A 23,602-nucleotide genomic window follows, 5' to 3' on the forward strand; every position below is an offset into this window, starting at 1 on the left:
TGAGATAGAGAGAAAAATTTCACTTCTAATTCTCTTTTATTATAGTTGCTTCTTCAAAGACCAATTTTTCAACTGATAATAATTAAAAATATAATTAGCATTCATTCTTAATTTATCTTTTACTATGTAATAGCCACTGTTCTAAACATTATGTCATGCAATTGTGTCAATATTCCTCTGTAGGTCACTGTCTTTTGTTCCCTTTATATACCTGAAGGGAAATTCATATAGTAATAAACACAAGGAAGAAAGGAGAAAGTAGTAAAAGAGAAACTCAGAATTCAAACAGATACTTGCATGAATCTGAAAAAGTTTCATGTGGTATACAAGACAGTATTACTAAGAATCACTTCATAAAAGAAAGTTTAAAAACAAGAAAAAAAACAAATTTGATCAGGATAACACATGAAAGTATAAAATCCAAAAGGGTTTGGCCTATGAATGTATGTTGTTATTCCACAAGCAAAACAGAATTAGAAAAATGTATATTCTAATAAAATATCATAAAAATATTTAACACTTCAAACAAAACTTGAGAACAAACATTGCAGAAAGTACACTATACCAGAAGAGAGATAATGTTCTCAATTATTTCCCACTGTATAAAGAATTAAAATTATCTCTATTTCCCATCAAATAAATATTATTTATTTATATAAACATTTTTTACAACAAATGAGAGGCTCAGACATTAAAGTTTCTGCCATATTCATGTTTAAGTACATATAATTCTCAAATGCCACACAATACTTCTTAATGTTTAGTTATATCCAAGCAAAGTCCATGTCTTCATCATAGCATCTTTTTTCCTATCATTTTATGATTCTTAATGACAAGGCCAAATTTTATTTATTTATTGTACTCCAGTATGAAACTTCACCCATTCAATCATTCCTTTATTTATGTACACATTGAAACAATGTTCTTTGAACCTACTGAGGACCCTGAATAAATATCAGAAAACTATGGAAAAATTCACTTAACAAATATTTATGAAGTACCTATCTTTGCAAATCCCTGACTCCTTTATAGACCAAACACAAATATAAAGAGAAATATTTAACTGTAAAAAGCTTTTGAAGAAATAACGCATAATTTAACCCAGAAGAATAAATAGAAAATATCTAAGAGATTAGGACAGGTGTAAAGTGAAATGCAGAAACCAAGTATATACCTAATTAGAATTCAGAAAAAGTCAAGAGTTAAAGGGGAAAACATTTGAAAAGATAGGATCTCTAAATTAAACCACAAAGTCCACGTGCAATTCCAAGAGCAACAAAACATTAAAGTTAAAAAGCAGCAGTTAATTTAACTTTGTGAAATAAAGAATTCTGTGCTTTACTATATGTGGAGTATAAAAAGGAGTACTATGTTCTCTTAATATAGGAGTACTATTGATGTGGTGGATTACATTTATTGATTTCCTTATATTGAAGCAGCCTTGAATCCCAGGGATGGATCCTATTTGATCATGGTGCACGATCTTATTAATATGTTTTTGTATCTGCTTTGCCAGAATTTTATTGAGGATTTTTGCATCTATGTTCATTAGAGATATTGGTCTATAGTTTTCTTTCTTTCAAGTGTCTTTATCTGGTTTAGGAATCAGGGTGATGTTGGCCTCGTAGAATGAATTTGGAAGTACTCCCTCTTTTTCTATTTCGTGAAATAGCTTGAAAAGTATTGGTATTAGTTCTTCTTTAAAGGCTTTGTAAAACTCTGCTGTATACCCATCTGGTCCTGGGCTTTTCTTGGTTGGTAGTCTTTTGATGGCTTCTTCTATTTCCTCAATTGATATTGGTCTGTTTAAGTTGTGTATATCCTCTTGACTCAATCTGGGCAGATCATATGCTAAGCCTCAGGCTAGCATCATTCTAAACGGAGAAAAACTGAAGGAATTCCCTCTAAAATCTGGAACAAGAGAGGGAGGGATGCCCTCTCTCACCACTCCTATTCAACATAGCTCTCGAAACACTGGCCATAGCAATAAGACAGATGATAGAAATTAAAGGCATAAAAATAGGAAAAGAAGAACTGAAATTAGCACTATTTTCAGGTGACATGATCCTATACCTAACGGACCCAAAAGGTTCTATCAAACAACTTCTAGAACTAGTAAATGAATTCAGCAAAGTGGCGGGATATAAAATCAACACTCATAAGTCTAAGGCATTCCTGTACATCAGTGACAAACCCTCTGAAAGGTAAATCAGGACAACCACCCCATTCACAATATCCTCAAAAAAATAAAATACTTGGAAATCAATCTAACAAAAGAGGTGAAATACCTTTACAACGAAAACTACAGAACCCTGAAGAGAGAAATAGAAGAAGACCTTAGAAGACAGAAAGATATATCTTTTTCCTGGATAGGCAGAATTAATATCATTAAAATGGCCATATTACCAAAAGTACTCTATAGGTTTAATGCAATGCCAATCAAAATCCCAATGGCATTCCTCGCAGAAATAGAAAAAGCAATCATGAAATTCACCTGGTGAAATAAAAGACTCAGAATAGCTAAAGCAATTCTAAGCAGGAAGAATGAAACAGGTGGTATAGCGATACCAGATTTTAAACTATACTACAGAGCAATAGTAACAAAAATAGCATGGTACTGGTACCAAAACAGGTGGGTAGACCAATGGTACAGAAAAGAGGACACAGAGGCCAACCCACAAAATTCCAACTACCTTATATTAGACAAAGGTGCTAAAAGCATGCAATGGAGAAAGGATAGCATCTTCAACAAATGGTGCTGGAAGAACTGGAAATCCATATGCAACAAAATGAAATTGAATCCCTTTCTCTCACTATGCACAAAAGTTAACTCAAAATGGATCAAGGAGCTAGGAATCAAACCAGAGACTCTGCATCTAATAGAATAAAAGTTGGCCCTAATCTCCATCTCGTGGGGTCAGGCTCCAAATTCCTTAATAGGACACCAAGAGCACAAGAATTAAAATCAAGAATCAACAAATTGGACATATTCAAACTAAAAAATTTTTTCTCAGCAAGAGAAATAATAAGAGAGGCAAACAGGGAGCCTACATACTGGGAACAAATTTTTACCCCTCACACTTCAGATAGAGCACGAATCTCCAGAGTATACAAAGAACTCAAAAAGTTAAACAAACAAAAAAAAAAAAACAAAAACAAATAACCCAATCAACAAATGGGCCAAAGATCTAAACAGACAGAGAAGGATATACAATCAATCAACAAGTACATGAAAAAATGCTCACCATCTCTAGCAATCAGAGAAGTGCAAATTGAAAACACTCTAAGATACCATCTCATAAGAATGACAGCCATTATGAAGTCAAACAATAACAAGTGCTGGTGAGGATGTGGGGAAAAAGTTACACTTGTACATTGCTGGTGGGACTGCAAATTGGTGCAGCCAATTTGGAGGGCAGTATGGAGATTCCGTGGAAAGCTGGGAATGGAACCACCATTTGACCCAGCTATTCCCCTTCTCAGACTATACCCAAAAGACCTAAAAAGAGCATACTACAGGGACACAGCTACATCAATGTTCATAGCAGCACAATTCACAATATCTAGATTGTGGAACCAACCTAGGTGCCCTTCAACAGATGAATGGATAAAAAAAAAAATGTGGCATTTATACACAATGGAATATTACTCAGCACTAACATATAACAAAGTCATGGCATTTGCAGGGAAATGGATGGCACTAGAGCAGATTATGCTAAGCAAAGTTAGCCAATCCCTAAAAAACAAATGCCAAATGTCTTCTCTGATATAAGGGAGGTGACTCAAAACAGAGTAGGGAGGAAGAGCATGAGAAGACGATTACAACAAAACAAGGAAAAGAGGTGGGAGGGAATGGGAGGGAGAAGGGGAATTGCATGGAAGATGGAAGGAGACGCTCATGGTTTCACAAAATACATGTATGATGTGTGAGGGGGAAGGGAAGAAAAAAAAAGAGAGAGAGAGATAACTGTCACAGTAGAATGGGTAGAGAGAGGTGACGGGAGGGGAGGGGAGGGAAGGATAGGAAGGGCAGCAGAATACAACTGACACTAGGATTGCTGTATGTATACACATGGATGTATGACCAATGTGATCCTGTAATCTGTACACGTCGAAAAATGAGAATTCATACCCTATTGGATTCAAATGTATGATATGTCAAGATCATTGTATTGTCTTGAGCAACTAATAAAAAAATAATAATAATAAAAATATATAGGAGTACTATATTAAGGGTACTTTGCTTAACTACAAAGAATATTTATTTCATTTGTAAAACTCTGATGTCAACGTTCACAAATTTTCACTTTACCAAAAATGTTCAATTTCGAGTTAGTCACTCATTCTTCATTCATAATTTTCTATGAAAAATTATGATATATTAAGATACCATTAAGGCTGGAGTTGTGGCTTAGTGGTAGAGCACTTGCCTAGTGCATGTGAGGCCCTGGGTTCAAGCCTCAGCACCACATAAAAATAAATAAGTAAAATAAAGATATTGTGCCCAATTACAACTAAAAAATAAATATTAAAAAAAGATACCATTATATATATCATATTGTGGTTTGGAAATAAGCATTATTACATTCAAATGCCAACCTATAGAAAACTAAATTAATATAAATAACAATCATAATAATCAAAACCAGCATAAACTTTTTAAAAAATGCATAATTCACAAAACTTCAGTTTTATCTCATATTATGTAATAATAAGTGTTTTCTGGGCAGTTCCTGAGAAATATTTGATATATGTTACCTAACAATAAAAGTAAATATAATCCACAATTGTCAGTGTAAGTATCTAATCAATAATAATTTATTACTTTATAATGTCACCTAGGAATTTTTTATTAATCTATCTAATAAATGCAAAACTAATAAAAACCCTTTTCATGTGTAAAGAGTAGGTATTAAAGTAACAAAATTCTGTGTGGTAGTAATTATGTGTGGCTTTTACAAAAATATAACATTGTCTAAAATTCCTATAATCAACATGGCACTTTATGGACCAAAAACAAAGTACATTGAAAATTCTTTGATAACTCTGATCCAAATCAATCCACTTTTTATCTTATTTCCCACATTTTAATTAAATAACAATAATTTCTCTTCTTGCTAAAGTTCAGAGAAAAACACAATTTGTTGTCCTCTAACTTCAGAGTGTACATATATGATTTGAAGAATCTCAACTGCCATACAAATTTATTCCCCAAATAAATAAATTGATGAATAAATGAATAAATGAGTGGATGACAGAGGGAGGAGGAGGAGCAGGAGGAGGGGAAGAAGAAGAGGAAGAGGACAGGAGGAGGAGGGTGGAGGAGAAAAATTAAACTTAAATGAACAAGTGAAGAGAGAAGGCATAAAATATGAAAATCATGATGAATAAGTTAATAATATATTTAATAGTTGTGGGGCTGAAGGTGTAGTTATTGGTAGAAAATTTCTTTAGTTGAGGTCCTGGTTTTAATCCCTATCATCTCAAAAAAATGTAGAAGATGGCAAGATTTATGAAGAGCCATCATTAATCCAACTTTTTAAAAAAATAAATCCCCTTGGTAAGTAATATCCCAAGTTCAGGCAACTGGAGCACTGAAAGAGTCTTGAGATCACACAATCAAATGCTGAGATCAGAAGTTTAGGAAAAGGTACTGCAACTATAGTATCTAAAACTAGAGAGTATGTTTATAAAGCATATAAAATTATTCAATATAGATTTTAAAGTATTTATTTTGTTCAGATAATTGGGATATGCAACTAAAAAAAACTATTTCTTCATGTTGGGTAAGAATTCATTCCTTTCAACTAAGTCATTTCAAATTAGCACAGATCAAAACACAATTGCAAACTTGATCTTCAAAGTAATTTGTAAATTATCAGTCTAGAAAAACATGCAATATGTTCTTTTATACATTAAATTAAATACAAGGAGTTAATATCATATAGGAGCTATCTGAAACCACCACTATATTTTGATGAAAATGTCAAAGATAACTATATATAATTATAAACTATTAGAAAAAGAATGAATGAATCATTAGAGATCAATGATTATAACAATCAACCCAATGTGCAAAGTTCTTCAGTCTTCAAGACACCATGCATATTCTTTTTTACAATTTTAGTCATTTAGGAATTGAATTCCTAACAGTTTTTGTTCTATAAGGCAGTTCTGTTTTTGTTTGATTGTTTTGATATTCTTGGCTTAATTTTGTCCTTTATTTGGGTAGTTTTATGTAAAGTCCTAAGGTACCCAGGTCTTCTTACTTAGCAAAACTTAAACTCTGTCTCTTCTAAAACTCATGTGTAAGCTTTGTTTCTGCTTTTATAGCATCAGTATAGGATACTGAATATTAATGTATTGTAATAATGTGTGAAAGAGTTCTCCTCAACTAGGGATAGTTGGAATTGGAAATGTCTATCAATTCTGCCTGGCCTACAGAATTTCTAGTCTGTTCTTAGTCCTGTAGACTTTTATCCCTCTGTTAAGTCTCAAGTACTCTTGTTATATACATGCAGCCCAACCATCAGCTACAGACTTATAGTTACTGAGGCCACTCTTTTGAGCTCCCTCTTCTCTAAAGCACTTTCCTACAGATTCTAGTTTCAAAGTTATGAACAATGTTATCTGCCTTTTCAGTTTTCTTTTTGGCATCCATTTCCAAGAAGCTTGGCTTGGAAATTTCCTCAAGCATGAAGTCATGATTGAAGGTAGATCATTTCCTTCTGCAATCTGAGATGTCTGTTTTTCAGATGCTAATAGTTGCCTCATCTATAGCTTAATTTTGGAGTTATTTATGAAGACAAAGCTAGTCTGACCTGGTACTCCATCATGATCAGAACAGAAGTTCTTCCAAGATGGCTAACTCACATAGTTCTCAAAAATATATCTATATATTATCATGTCTGCATTTCCTTAATTGTTTAATTAAAATTTTGCTTTATCAAATAATTATCTCCCCACTTACTCACTTTTAAATATCTCTAGAATGTTGATCTCTGATAAGATTAAGAAATCATCCCCAATATTAAGCTAGAATTATATTTTACTTTTACCTTTAATTTCAGGAATATGAAAATTATGTCCTATATCTATGTTCTTCAGTGTTGCTTGAAGTCCAGAAATCTAAAAAAAAAGTCAAATATATAGGGTTATGTACTAAATGACCTTAAATGGCTAAGTAAAATAAAATGATTGAAAAATATCAAAAATATTATTTCTCTTGAATAAAAGCCTATAATTTTAAATGTCAAACATGAACTTTAACAAAAGGAAAATAATTTTTAGTCACTATTGAATTCTGCAGGCAAGTATTAATTATCATGGATAAGAAACTGAAACATTTATTTTACAACACAGTTTTATCATAATTCAGCTCTCTACTTTGAGAGAGGTTTGTCCTCTGTTTATATTTCTTCATGATAACTTATCTTCTATCTATAAACTGTGAGGTTAAGTATTATTTGGAAAAGTAAAATATGAAAAGACTGTTTATACACCTAAACCTCTTAGTTCATTTCCACCCACACATACTCCATTTTGTTAAATATGTCTTATAATTAGGAACATTTATTAGCTGGGTGGCATATCATTTGCCTGAACAATAGATTTAAATTTAAAATCAGCCTTTAAAAGCTATATCATCCCTCACTGTACATGATTATGCAAACACAAAATACCATCTGTTTAATTATACACAGAAATACATTTTTCTACTATCACTGAATAGCAATATTTCTTTATTAATAAAAATTGCAGATAATTTATAATTAATAGATTAGTGTTAACAAAATGCCTGTGATTAAAAAAAGTAACAGATTAATATCAATTCTTACAGATCAGATGGATTATAAATTTTAAAAATAAAATTCTTATTTAGATAGCATAGGATTTTCAAAATAGTTGCTAATATATGGCTTAGAGTTCCTGTATGCTTACAGCCTTTTTCCCCTGTTAATATGCATTAAGGTGGTACATTTATCACAAACAATAAACCAGTATTAATGTCTGCTGAAGTCCCTTTCTGTTGGATTTTGTTAATTTTTATGTTCTAGGGGCCCACCCATAACACTACATTACATTCACTTATTACATCTCCCTAGCTTTCTCTGGATCAGGGTGGTTCTTTAGACTTTCCCTGATTTTAATGGCCTTAAATATATTTTTTATTTAAAAATATACATATATATATTAGTTGTAGATGAAACTTTATTTTAATATATTTATTTATATACAGTGCTGGGAAACCCAGTGCCTCACACATGCTAGGCAAGCGCTCTACCACTGCGCCACAACATCAGCCCGGGGCCTTGAATATTTATAAATACTAATCAAGTAATATTTTACAGAATGGCCTTAAATTTGGGTAGTCTGATGTTTACCCCATAGTTAAGCTATACTTATAGGATTTGGCAAAGAAGACAACAGGGGTGAAATGCCATTATAAGCACAACATATCACAGGTATATGCTGCCAGCATGACTTAAAACTTTTATGTTAACCTTGATCACCCAGCTAAGGTAGTTTACCAGGTTTCTCCACTCTAAAGTTACTTTTCCCCTTATATCTATTGTACTTTTGAAAGCAAGTAGTGAAGTACAGCCAGTACTTCATAGATAAGTTGCCCAGATCCATCTCCTTCAGGGAAGGATTATCTACATATATTATGTAATATTCAACTGTATGGGAGATTTATCTATTCTCCTCCCACTTATTTATTCAATGATTTATTTATACCATTGTAGAATTGGAGATATTTATTTTATGCTTTGAGTAATAATCCAATACTACATAATTTATATTGTTGCTTAAATTGTGACAACTTTAGGATCCTAAAAAAAAAGAATCTCACTCAATTTTCTTCCCCTCATGTCCCACATCAGGGCAAGCTAATAAGAAACCCTAGTTACTATTTCCTTGGCATTGGCAGGAAATTTAAATTATGCAAGCCCCTCCCTCAACATAAAAATGCTCACCCTGCCCTAAACCCCAATCATAATAAAATATAAGCCAGTCTCCTTTCCCTGATCTTACTCATACATTTCAGAAATGCTTAGGGGCATATGCTGCTCTCTGAGACAACTCAATTACGAAAGTAATAAAATTTTTCACTCCCTTGCTGTGTGGATGGTACTATTAGCCCTAATATCCAAACCAAATTTGAATGGAGATCCACCTAGCTCTGTCTACCATAGTTCCTTTATCTCTTGACAAATTCCATTGTTTTCTTGAGGTTCTTTTTTCTTTTCATTTTACAAATATTTTTAATAAATTCGTTCTGTGACATCATGACACACTGTATGTTCCTATGGCTGTACACCCACACCTGATAAGTATGCTCCAACAGGAAAAAAAAAATTGGTTGGTAATAAATTGTTCTTTGTATGAGAGGTATCCAGACAGGTTCACTTCTTTTTTTTAAACGGTTATTTCATTTGTTTATTTTTATGTGGTGCGGGGACCAAACCCAGGGCCTCGAGTGCTAAGTGAGTGCTCTACTGCTAAGCCACAGCCACAGCCCCCAGGTTCAGTTCTTTAAATGGTAACCTTGGCTTGTTCTCCAAAGACACACATGGAGAGATGGACTAAAACTACATTCTCTGCCCTAATTTGGAGAATCAACTAATTGATCCTAGGTTAAATTATTATTATTGTAGAATTATTATATTATTATTATATATTATTATATCAATTAGAATGTTGTACAGAGAGATATGACAATCATCTCACCAGTTAGTAACCTGAATTTAAAACTACAAGTCTTCCACTTGTTGCTATAGATATCAGACGTTTACACAGCCTATCCCTAACAAGCACACAGATAATAATGAATCTCCCTCCAGTGCCAAGGAGATAGCACTTAGGCACCATCAATCTTGTGTAGTCATTTTGGATTTTGAAAAACATGTACTGATGTGAGGAATCATGTACAGTGCAGAACTTAACCTGAGGATGGTGACTGCTGTGGTCAATTTCCATTCACATGTATAAGACAATTCTAAAAGAGCACTGAATGTCCATTTTCAGTAATGTCCATACTGAAATCTACAGTGGCAGCAACAGGATTTCCTATTTAAATCTTGATTTTCTCAAACTGTACAGAATCTACTATCTTGAACAGCAGATGTGGTTGAGAGGAATGCTATTTCTAAATCCAAACTGTTCCATTTTAGATATCAAGAAATAAGCTCTTTAGAATTTTTCCATTAGTAAGTATTTTCTAAATAAGGATTTTATTTTTATTTTTTGTTTTTTTTAGGATGAAGTGGAAGCCATTAAAAATTATCCTGTGGAAACAGGTGTGAGGACTGTCTGAGACAAATAAGGATATAGGGTGGGTTGTAATATAGAAGAAGACAGAAAAGTCATCCCATCCAATAGAACCAAAACATATAAAGGGAAAGTCTATGCCTGAGCAAGAGGTCAGACATAAGAGTGTGGGTTTCCCTCTCAAGTTAAAAATCCAAGTGGGCCTACTAAGAACAAAGTTCAAATAAAACTACATAGTCTGGGGATACTCCAAATAGAGAGTATACTTGCTCCTAGTTTCTCAGGAAATGGTGTAGGAATGATGACAGTCACTTAAAAAGTCCTTCATGATTTTCACGGTGCTAGAAAAATAGTGCTCTCTAGGTAGTGTAAAAATTGACTGAAAATGATGTATCAATGTAGACAGACCTTAACTGCTTTCTAAATTGCTTATGGCTTGTATCTGCATTATAGGGAAATCAGAAGCGTCTGCATACTTCTGTGAGGTAAATAGAAATGTTAACATCTGAAGCACTGGACCAGAAAAAAAGTATTAGAATCAGGACAATGAGACTACAGATGTTAAGAAGCTCACAGATGTTGTGACAGAGACCATGCGTTTAACAAGGTATACAGAGTTTACACTCAACCCACTGAAAACTATGCACCTGAACATCAGGAATATGATCAAATAAGTCACACTACATAGGAAAGTAAAGACAAAGAATAGCATGTAGAGTCCATGCTATAAGATTCATAAGTATTCTTTATAATAGGGAGAATGAGAAGATGCCGCCATCTGAAGGAAGAAAATTAATACTGATAATTATCTCTCAGCCAACCAACCAGTTACTATAATATTTACATACTAGGGGATAAACTTACAGAAGCTGTTTTAACCTAGAAAGATCTAGACAGTCTTCAGCAGGCAGGTTATCTTTTTCTTTGCCTTCAGGAGTATCCGGGAGTTTAAGCACAAAACAAAACAGTTGCAGCTAATAAATATACAACCAAACAGAAGTATATAAAATTCAACCTTGACTCACAGAGTGATTTTAACTTTTTAAATATGTTTTCATTTTAGATATATATAAATTATAAGGCAAATAATTTATCTTTGATTAATATGTGAGAAAACAAACTACATGTAAATGACCTGAAGATTCACACTTTACCCCAAAACTGAGATTCAAACTCACTACTCCTAATCCTTAACATTTTTATTTTTACTAAACCAGTGAGGAATGATCTGGAACCCAGGGATTTAAAATGGATAGAATACTTTTTTAATATTTCCAAATGAATTTTTTACATAAAAATTTTAAAGTTTACCTCAGAATCAAAATCAGTGTTTCTACTTGTACTTAAAAAATGATTAAAATAACGATTAAAACTTGTTTCAAAGTAGCTTTTGATTGTCTGTTTACCTGTCCAACAGCTCTGTCTCTTTCCAAGGAGGTCAGCATTTTCTCCTTCAGTAAAGCATGGTGCTTCTCATGTAACACCCTTATAGTTGGTTCATAGGATGCATAATGTAACTTCAACCTATAAAAAATAAAAGGACTGTTGCATCTTAAAGGGTAAAAGAATTAAATAAATGATTCCCATCTAACATCTGAACTGATTTTCTTTTATTTTTTGAAGGAGGAATAAAAATGACTAACTATATAAAGGTCAACACACTAGAGCCAAGAAGCACAGTAAGTATTATTTAGCATGCCATTTCAATGCAAAAACCTGGGGGTGAGGAGTGAGATAAGGGAGGAGAGGAAAATACCACATTTGCCTTCACTAGTTTTCTATTTCCTATTAGCACCTTTTGTTGTATTTAAGTATATACTCAGCAGATTGCTTCAATTCTTTGAGATTTAAGAAACTGCAGGTCCTTTAATCAATTCAGAAATAATTTTCACAAAAGTAGGGCCACAAACAATGGATGAATAAACAGAAAGTATCGTTCATACCAAAACAAAGGATGGTCTTGAAAACAAGACAATGTTAAGTATAAAAGTATTTTGATATGTAAGTTAATACTACTGAACATGTGATACAAAATCATTAAAATCTATCTTATTTGAAAATGACCACAAAATATTAACATTTGTAATTGAAGTATAATGTACATGAGGTAAAATTTACAGATCGTCAGTGTTCAAAGAGTTTTGAGAACTATGTGTACTCATGTAGTCCACATTTATAATATCTCAGAAAATTCTGGACTTTATATATGTGGTATCATAGAATATGTTCTCTTTGGAAATGCTTCTTTCACTCAGCATAATGTCTTTTAGATTTCTTGTTGTCTTATGTATCAGTACCTATACTTCATTCCTTTTTATTGTGAGTATACTTCCTTGTATTACATTCTCTGATATGATATATTATTCTGATGATGAAAATCTGAAGTTAGGATATCATAACTAATGCTGCTCTGAACATTTTTATCCAAGTCATGCAAGACACTTTTGATCACAGATCTTCATTTCTTTTAGATAAATACCTAGGAGTTGAATTGCTGAGTTGTAATTTATACTTCCAACAGGAATATGTGATGGTCCTGGCTACACTTTGCCAACAGTTTTGTAATAATCAGCCTATCTGTGGTTTATAATTTTAATGTACTTTCAAATAACCAATATTTTACTTTATAGTTTTGTCTTAGTTTCTCCATTTCCTACTTTATTGATTTTAGCCATTTTTATTTCATTTTTTTCTATGTAATTTGCTCTTTTTTAAAAGCTTTTAAGACATAAAAAGATTATATAACTTATTATAAAACTTCTCCTTTTTAATACAGGCATTTAAAGCTATCAGGTTTAAGCTGCTTTTGCTACATTCCACAAATTTTTATATGTTGCATTTTTGATCACTCAGTTCACAATATTTTCCAATTTCCTTTTTTGACTCATGGGTTATTTGAAGTTCAAATTATTTTCTAATTTCCTTCCTGGATTCATGGATTCCTTGAAGTGCATTAATTAATTTCTAAATATTTTGTAAACTACTAGATAACATTTTGTTGTTGATTCCTAATTTAATTTGATTTTGTCAGAAAATATTCTTTGTGCAATTCAATCCTTTGAAATTTAAAGAGACTTCATTTATTGCTCAATATATATTTTGGTAAATATTCCATGTACACCTGAAAAGTTCAAAACAGAATTCTAGAAATATTAATTATGTTTAATTGATTGATGGTGCTACTCTATAAACAGAGAATTTGTCTATGTTTTCTAATAATTATAAAGAGTCTTAAAAATCTCAAATTACAAATGTAGAAATAACTTTTTCTTACAATTGTATCAGATTTTGCTCCATGTATTAGATTCATGAATATTTAATATGTTTTCCTGATGAATGGACCCATTTAAAATAAAATGTCCCCATTTTTTCCCTAGTTCTCAGGATTGATTCCCTGAGTATGTTAACTCTCTAGTCCCTTTCCCCAGCCACTATAGGTTCACAGAGGTATCCCCCACCCCTTTCCTGGATGAACTGAATGCTTCACCTGTGGTACAAGATGCTTCAGAGGCTTCTCTTTTCCCCATGGTTAATAGATGCCCCTCTGGAAGTGCCCCTACCTTCTCTCCTGAATGCCAAGCTGATATTGTGACAAGAGAAGATAGAGACTCTGTATCAAAAATGCTACAAGAATTAGCATACACTGACAGGAACCAGAACACTCACATTGGTTTGAGGTACTTGAAAAAAAGGTTAGAATGTAAGATTGGACAAACAATAATTCATTTACTGTGAAGCATTTTCTTTAGAAAACTGACTTAACCACATAGTAAGAACTCCAGGGAATGGGATAAATTAACTGCTAGGACACACCTTAGGAATTTCAAGAAGTGGGTGCCAACACTCATCAAAGTAAAATGCCTGAGCTGCCCTGGTAGCCAGTATAGGAGGACTCCATAACATTCAAGAAATTTTCCACCTTATAATAGCCTCAGTTCTTCTGCAAAATTGTCTATGGCCATTTACTTCAGTGATTATACCTGTTGGAAGTTTCTGTTGATATTCAGAAACCCAAAGTGAACATTATGATCCCTCTATTAGAATGGAAGTCAACAGAAACAAGATACTAAGTGCAGTCCTGGCTAAAGGATGGCTCACAGTTAGCTTATTTAGTCCAAATATCCATCAAGTGGTCAATTTAAACATTCCTGTGTGAATAATTTGAACTCATTCTTGGCAACTGAAGTAAGTTAGCAGTAGAATCAGAAAGTCCAACTCCTCTTCTAGGATTCCAAATACAAACATCATGGACCACTTGATAATGACCCACAGGTTATTTTTTCAGTTTCTTCTTTTTGATGCTTTGATAATTACTATATAGCTTTTTTCCTTTATGCTTCAGCTTCATTATTTTCTATTTTCCTGTTTTTATGTTCACTCATCATTTTGTTGACAATGTCCAATCTGCCAATACAACCTATTTATGAATTGTTCATAGCTAATATTATGCCCTTCAGTTCTAGAATTTCCACTTGGCTCTTCATTTATAGTTTTATGTCACTGTTGAAATTTCCCATCTCTTTACACATTATAATCATTTTCGTTAAAACCCTAAGCATATCATAACAGCTGTTTTAAAGTCCTTATCTGACAATTTTATTGTTTCTGTCCTCTCTGGTTCTGGTACTAATTCTTACTGTTGAGAGTACATGATTTTCTGCTTCTATTTTTCTATACAGAGATACATTGGTATATATTTATCTATTTATTCACTCTATGTTGCACATAAGCATACTTGTTTGAATTTTGTCATCTTTTAGACAAATTAACTTTATCTGCCTGAAAACCTCTCTAAAAGATGACAAAATTCAAGCAAATTAACTTTATCTGCCTGAAAAACTCTCTAAGGATTGAGCTTGAGCCTTTCAGAGCTTGTCACATTACTTTTAAAATTTTCTTAGGGCAAGTCTAAAATACTGCCTATTCTAGGACTGGTCTAAACCTATTTCTATGGCATGGCTTATTACAGGTCTTACTGAATGTTCTGAATGTTTATTAAGGATCTGTTATAACTGTTCAGAACTCTTGCATCTATTGCATCTTCCAGCACTGTCCAGCCTCTGAAATCTCTACTTTGTTCACAGCTTCCCCAGAGCTGATCTGACAGGTTTCAAGTTCTCTTCACTTGTATTTCTACAAGTTAGTGTTTTGGCCAAAAACTAAAGAGAACCATAACAGATATTTCCTAAGTTCCTTTTCATGTATACCCTTCCTTTTGTGTATAATTTTCTGAAAATTCCAGATCCCTCTGCCATCAAGAACTATGATCTCTGCTTCCTCAGCTCAGCAATGATCACTGTGTCTGCTTGTATTCTATCTTCTCATGCTGTGGTCTACAAAATGCATTCAGGAAGAAATTGGGATGATCACACTGCTCAGTTCATATGTTTCCCTTTTCTTAGACATCACAAGTACTGCTTTGCTGATTTTCTAATATCTTAAAAACAATTGACTCCTATATTTTGTCTAGTTTTGTACTCTAGGACCATTTGGAAGGTTAGTTCTATAGTAATTATTCTGATATGACCCAAAGCATATTGGGTATCATTATTTTTTCTATTGAAATATTAAAATGGTAGCCTTCATTTTATTCAATACAATTTTCATTAAATTATTTATAAAACTCATTGATTTCCAAATCATACTTCATTTGTGATAGTAATACAACTTAAATATTGAAGTAGTTATTACACATTTAATGTGTGCTAAATCAACCATACTCATAAAAGAGAGAAACAAAAATAAAAAATTTTTGTAGTATGTACAATTCCATTTTCCATTTGTGTTTATGTGCTTAGCATATATGTACTTTATTATATACCTCCAAAACAGTATACATTTATAAACACATATTCAGGTACAAAATTGTATACCAAAAAAAGGTGTGCTATAAATTATGGACAGTTAAAGAAATACTTTGTGAGAAATACTGAAGACAAACTCTCCCCTTATTTAACTCTGGCATATATAGGATGTCCCCCAAAAACTCACAAGTGAGACAATGCAAGAATATTCAGAGGTGAAATGATTAAGTTATGACAGTTTTAACTTAATCAGTGGATTGATTAATTCACTTATATGGATTTACTATAGGCAGGTATAACTATTGGCAGGTAGGGTGTGGCTAGAAGAAGTAGGTGACTGGGGTGTGCTTTGGGGGTTTATATTTAGTGCCTGGTGAGCAGAGCTCTGTTTCCTGATTGCCATGTTCTGAGTTGCTTTTCTCTACCTCACCCTTCTGCCATGATATTCTGATTCTCCTCAGGGCCAGAGCTATAGGATTGGCCAACCAGACTAAACCTTTAAACCATGAGCCAAAATCACTTTTCCTATTCTAACTTGTTTTTATCAGGTCTTTTAGTCACAGCAATGCAAAGCTGACTCAAACAGGCATCTAACTCATTTATGAAATGTGGCCTTGACTAAACTTTGTTCAGAGAATTAGCAACACAAAACACTACTGTCATATAACATGCAAACAACATTCAAAGAAACTGTCCAATTAGTATGTCTGTTCTATAAATTCCGTAGAACTTCATAATTAGTTTACAATTTCTGTATTTGATAATAATTCTCAAAATATATACATCATAATAAGACATTCATATTAAATCTCAGTGTAATTTTATTTTGAATTTTGAATTTCTCAAATTGCTAGAGATGTTGAACATTTTCATGTATTTATTGAACATGTATATTTCTTCTTTTGAGAAGTGTCTGTTTAGCCCTTTGTCCATATATCAATTAGCTTGGGGGTTTCTGTTTGGTTGGTTGGTTGGTTAGTTGGTTTTTGGTGTTAGGCTTTGAGTTCTTTTTATATTCTAGAAATAGATGCCTTATCTAAGGTACAGGTGGCAAAGATTTTCTCCCATTCTATAGGCTCTCTTCTCACCCTCTTCTTTCTTTTGCTGTAAAAAAGCTTTTTAGTTTTATACCATCCAATTTATTGATTTTTTATTTTACTTCTTGAGCTTTAGGAGTCTTATAGTAGATGGAGCATTTCTGGTATAATGCCTAGGTCTTTGATCCATTTTGTGTTTTGTGCAGTTTGATAGGGGTTAAATTTCATTCTGCTACATATGGATTTCCAGGTTTCCAAGCACCATTTTTGAAAAGGATATGTTTTCACCAGTGTATGTTTTTGGTGCCTTTGTCTAGTATGAGATAACTGTATTTATGTGGGCTTATCTCTGTGTCTTCTATTCTGTTACACTGGTCTTCATGCTTGTTTTGGTTCCAATACAATGCTGTTTTTATTACTATGACTCTGTAGTATAATCTAAGGTCTGGTATTACCTCACTCCAGTCAGAAATGACAGTTATCAAGTATATAAGCAACAATAAATGTTGGCAAGGATGTGGGGGGAAAAGGTACACTCATACTTTGCTGGTAGGACTGCAAATTTAAGCCACCACTCTGGAAAGCAATATGAAGATTCCTCAAAAAATCTGGAATGGAACCACCATTTGACCCAGTTGTACCACTTCTCAGTATATACCCAAAAGAGTTAAAAATTAGTATACTACAGTGACATGGCTATATCAATGTTAATCACAGGTCAATTGACAATAGTGAACCAATTTCAGTGCCCTTCCACAGTTGACAGGATAAAGAAAATGTGGTATATCTACATAGTGGAATATTACTATAATATAAAGCCATAAAGTAAAATGACTTTATGACATCTGCCAGTAAATGGATGAATTTAGTGACTATCATGCTAAATGAAACAAGTCAATCCCCAAAACCCAAAGATTCAATGTTCTCTCTGATATGTGGATGCTAACACAAAACAAGGAATTGGGGGAGAAGAGAAGTTCAGTGGATTACACAAATAAGGATGAAGGGAAGGGATGGGAAATAGGAACAGAAAACACAGTGGAATGAATATGACATAATTTTCCTATGTACATATATGAATACACCACAGTGTTATCTCCACATTATGTATATCCATAAGACTAGGATCCTAATTAGAATAAGATATATTCCATGTTTTTATAAATATGTCAAAATTGACTCTACTGCCATGTATAACTAAAAGTATTTTTTTAAATTCATGTTAAATGGGAAATACTGTAAAAGTTATTATCAAATTAGCTGAACAATTTACCAAAAAAGTTCCACTTTTAATGATTGAAAATGAAAGGAAATATGGATATACAATTGAAATATTCGGGTAAAATATGACACAAAGAATTCAAATTCTAATTTAGCCATGTATCACAAGTGACTAACTTTGATGACTCATTTTTTTATGTGACTCTTATGGCATAACTAAAGTTTTGTTCTAGGAACTTAGGAAAAGCACACTAGTGATTCAACAGATGGTAAAATGGAAACATTATTCCTAATGATTAAATGAAGAAATAAAGGGCATCTGAGTATAGAGCAAGTATGGATGTATCACAAGGTAATATGGATTTTTTATTCACCTGAAGTAATGAAATATGAACAAAGGTAGAATCTAAATTGATAAATTTTTATGCAATTAATTATAATAGAGTTTCCCTTAAACATAGTTGGATGTTTAACAAGTACGATATATTTTAAATATAAAGACTTAGCTGGCAATTGTCTTTCAGGGTACAGATACTTACATCATCACATAAAGTTCTATTAGATAGCCTGGCCCTAGAGCAAGCAAAAGAGAAGTTTAAGACCATAAAGTCCATTTTTAGTTTCTTATGGAAGGGAAAGTAGGTTGTGTGGAAAAGTAAATCTAAATAATGTATTCAGAATAATTTCTGAAAGTGTCATCATAAATTCAAGGTCATTTAGGATATCCTCCTATCCTGCAAAGCCACATCTGCAGTTTGCTCTTTATGCTTACAATTTGGTAAGCATGGCATGCTCTTACATGACTTGTTGCCTTTGCACAGAATATACCAAGAGTACTCTACTGCCTCCACTCCCTCACTGTATTTACTCTTACTTACACTTCACTATTTAGTTCCTCTGAAAATACATCCTGATCCCTCTCACACTTTAGTATCATTGAGATGACTACCCTCCTGGTTGATTTAGCAACAACTGTATCAACCATCACAACCATCATACACTGCAGAGGGGCCTGGAGTCCTTGACAGCAAAGGCCTAAATTTATTCATTCTTGAGTTTTAAACATATAACATAGTATTTGGTACATACTATATGCTCAGTACATATTGAGTGAATAATTTTATCAAAAAGGTTCTGTCATATTCAAATTACTTAACACTAATAACTTTAATATATATGCCAACAAATATGGTCAGCTTACCCTTTGAGGTCATTAATTAATTTATTTTTTTCTTGGACTATTCTCTTGTGATGCATTCGATGAAAATCACGTTCTTTCTGAGTTTTCAGCAGATCTTCTCTAGCCTTGCTGAAAAACATTAATAAAAATAATTTAAAAAATCATTCCTACTTCCTTTCTGCAAAACTGTTAAGTCTTCAATTCATATTCAGCCTTGGGCAATTCAAGATATAATTGAAGCATAAAGAGTCCACTATAATTCTCACTGAATGATCACATGTAACATATTTTGTATGGAGGTAATAATGTGAAGGGGGGTAGAGGATGAAAAAATGAAACATAGTTTCAAAAATATGATTCACTCACATTTAACTAAATTAAAATTAACAGTTTGCTGCCAGATACATTCAAATAAAATTCCACATACTTTTAAAGAGAATTTGTTCAGTGTACATATTTGAAATACAAATTTTAAAAAGTAATTCAAAATAATTATGAATAAAATAAAAACTCCATGGAATTTAATTCTAAACTTCCTACATAGAGGATTAGGAGAATATACTATATTTATTTCTGAAAAGAAAACATATAAATTCTGAAAAACAAAAAATTTCTTCTGTTAATTTGTAGTTAATTCTCATAAGATATATATACCAGTTGATCCATTATTAGAAATAATTGGTGAGCTTATTAAAATATTTTTCTGAATCTATCAGAGAGCTGAAGTGACAAAACAACCAAGTATCATGAAATCCAAATACAGGTGAGCCAATTCCATAAAAGCTATGAATATGAACTATAGCCAACAGGGAGAAAGAATACCAGAAATCAGATGAAAGTTTAAAGTATCAAGTATATCATCTGAGGGTTAGGGCAATTTGAAATAGCTAGGAAATTTGAACTCACTTATAAATTCTTTCCTGCAGGCCTCCATTGAGTGTTAGGGGCAGGCAGGGTGACCAAAGAGAGCTTCTTTATGTGGTGATGTCATGCAGGCAATAACCAGTGGATGCTGGGGAAAAGGCACAAAACACATAGGCCCCCGAGGAAAGGGCAAAACACATATCTCTGGGGCTGAGGCTGCAGCACTGTAGCTCAGTGGCAGAGCACTTACCTACTATGTGTGAGGACTGGGTTTGATTTTAGCAAGACATAAAAATAAACAAACAAGGACTGGGGATATAGCTCAGTTGGTAAAGTGCTTGCCTCATATGCACAAGGCCCTGGGTTCAATCCCCAGCACCATAAATAAATAAAAAATAAAAACATAAAGGCAAGCTATCCATGTCTATAACTACAAAAATAATAATAATAAAAAAAACCCACACATTTCCCCATACTAAGTAGAAGTCTCCTACTCCTAAATCAGGGTATAAAACTACCACTAAGAGCAACTACAGATACAAGGAAGACTTTAGCTACAATACTGAGGAGACCAGAAGAGTCAAGAATGCTGAGGAAGTGGCTCAGGCCACATAAAGCCTCCCTAAAAGTGAAGATGAACTAAACCAGAAAGAAATTCTCGGACACCTCCATGAATTAGAGAGCAGTAAATAAAGAGCAGGAGATTGTAAGAGGGAATGGAAAAAAAGAAATGGTTGGTCTTTCCTGGGGAAAAGGTTTAGAGAATAGATAAATTGTTTTCAAAACAGAACAATGAATCTGTTGTTGTTGTTGTTGTTGTTGTTTTAAACCTCTGCATTAAGAATGATGTATGAGATCCTAGAACACAGATTTCAAGCCCATATTTTAAGTGTTCCAAAGAATATCCTTATAGGTATATGAAAACAACTTAGCTCTACAGTGTCAACTTGAATGAGAGTTTATCTCAAAAATGATACTATATTTGTTTTAGAACAGTTGTTAAAAATCAAATATAATGTCTCCATAAATAATCAGCTCACAGGTCCAGTTGCTTCATTAGAGTAATACAGTATAATAATTCCATACACAATATTGAAAATTCTTCATAGCAACGTGACCTTGGGAAGCTATATAACTTATGTATAGTATTTACAAAATATCTGTACAAGGGACTTGTATGTATATTCAACTGAATGATTCAGTAAAATGGCTTATGGCCTTGTATACACTAAATATTCAATAAATGTAACCATCATAATCATGATCAAATAACCATCATCATATTACAACTAGTGTTTATTATAGTAGAATGATATAATTATTCCTATAATAGGAGGTATAGCAATAATTAGTTAAATCTACTCCAATGAACTAAAAATATCAGGATTAATGATTATTAGTAACACTATCTTTTTAAAAAGTAAATTAAACTTTAATGAACATCTACTTTAAGTCCACTAAAATATTTTCAATAGATTGATGAATTGTATAAATACACATTTCATTTATTTTATCCAAAATGTAAACCCACAATAGGTTAAAAAATACTTATAAAAAATAATGCTCTATATTTCTTAACCAGAACCACAACGTGCATTGCATCAACTCCCTTTTTTAATACACATTTAGAAACCTATTTGTGCTCATCCCAGGAAGGAAAGCATAGGAATTGATTGAAGTATTAGACCTTAAAGTTTTTCTGACCATTAAATTGGTTTTCAGGGACTTGCTTTCTGTCTGCACAAATGAAGTCTACTCCGTAAAACAATTTAAATTCATTTCATGGTGATGCTTCTCGTATTATGACCTTCCTGCTACCCAACTACTTAATAAAAGGAAAATAAAAGTTGTGCTAAAGGATAATTGTAAATATTCACATAAGCAACTAATATTTTAACTATATAGGATTTCTTCACCACATTAGTAGATGGGAAAACATCTCTGTGTTTAAAAAAAAAAAAAAACTTTCATTAACACAGAAGCAAACATTGAGATTCTATTTCAAATACAATGAAGTCATTCAGTGAAACATTCTACTTGAATTTATATTTCATAAAGTATATAATTCAGTTATGCTTTGTCTTAATGAGATGATATGATGACTATCTAACCTCCCTATTCCAGGAAACCAGCATGTCAAAGTCTAAAATTCAAGGATATAATATTAAGATCTACATATTGTTATCTTACTATAAAATTCCGTTATTCAACACAATATGAATATGATTCAGAAGCATACTCTTAAAAATTTTTAAATGAATATTCCTGCAGAAATCATTGTATTAACTGAATAGTTTAATTCTTTTGGAATGATCAATTAAAAATAAATTTATTCTGTTATCATTTGGCTAAATAAATCAAAAATTTTCTTATTGCACCAACATATTTCATCTTTGCTATATTTTTTCCTTATGTGCAATCTTGAAACAAAGTAATTTCTTAAAACAATAATTATACAAATACCACAATATTTCATTATCTTCCATGGGCCTTAAATGAATTAATTTAACCCATTAAAATTAATATTTGGAATAACTGTTGAACAGTCAAATAGAATTCAGTCAAATTAGAGAAAACCTCTTATTATAATCTTAATAAAAAAGAAAGAGGTATACCCATGTCCAGAAAAAAATACCTTAATTTAACAAGCAATTACCTAAACACTAAAGCATGAAATTTTATGGGCTACATTATTATCTTTATTTTCACAGTGTTTGTTTCTGAAAGTCATTAAATTAAATGGATCTTCATAAAAGCTGTGCATTCTTTGACCTTGTATAGAAGTCAATTTTGTAAGTGAAAGCAGGGTCTTTTAGTAAAGAATCTATTTTTTTTCTCAATGTTAATTGCTATTTAATTTCAATTTTTTTCATGCCTATATTTTCTGGTAGAAGGTAATCATATTTCATTATTTTTAAAGTCTTACTTTTCCATTTTTTAGTTAATAATATCAGTCAGTATTATTTCTTGCCAAATCTTCAGGGCTCTCAACAGACCCTTTCTGATCCACATTACGTGTTCTTAATGTAAGAACCCAAAAAAGAAAGATAGTACATTAAATGAGTCAAGACTTAACTTAATGGAATGTTGCTTAAATTTCTGTCATGAAAAGAAAATGTGGCCTACTTCATAAAAATGTTATGAAGTCAGCAAAAAACATCAATTAACTATTCTAAATTTATTAAAAGCTTAACTATAGAGCTAAATGCTATCAACACATAGTC

The 23,602-nt window shown here is 32.4% G+C and overlaps 1 protein-coding gene across 1 annotated transcript in view; it reads right to left on the bottom strand.

Annotated features, from left to right (window-relative positions):
• The window catches only part of Spag16 (sperm associated antigen 16), an 895,679-nt gene that overhangs the window by 826,928 nt on the left and 45,149 nt on the right, over window positions 1-23,602 (bottom strand). The window contains exons 6-8 of the mRNA XM_076866456.2: window positions 19,536-19,643; window positions 11,679-11,796; window positions 7,059-7,128 (exon numbers count right to left, since the gene is read on the bottom strand). Coding sequence (XP_076722571.1) covers window positions 7,059-7,128; window positions 11,679-11,796; window positions 19,536-19,643 — 296 coding nt within the window. The remainder of the gene's footprint in view (window positions 1-7,058; window positions 7,129-11,678; window positions 11,797-19,535; window positions 19,644-23,602) is intronic.

The sequence above is a fragment of the Callospermophilus lateralis genome, chromosome 9 (assembly GCF_048772815.1).
Source record: "Callospermophilus lateralis isolate mCalLat2 chromosome 9, mCalLat2.hap1, whole genome shotgun sequence".
Classification (NCBI taxonomy): domain Eukaryota; kingdom Metazoa; phylum Chordata; class Mammalia; order Rodentia; family Sciuridae; genus Callospermophilus; species Callospermophilus lateralis.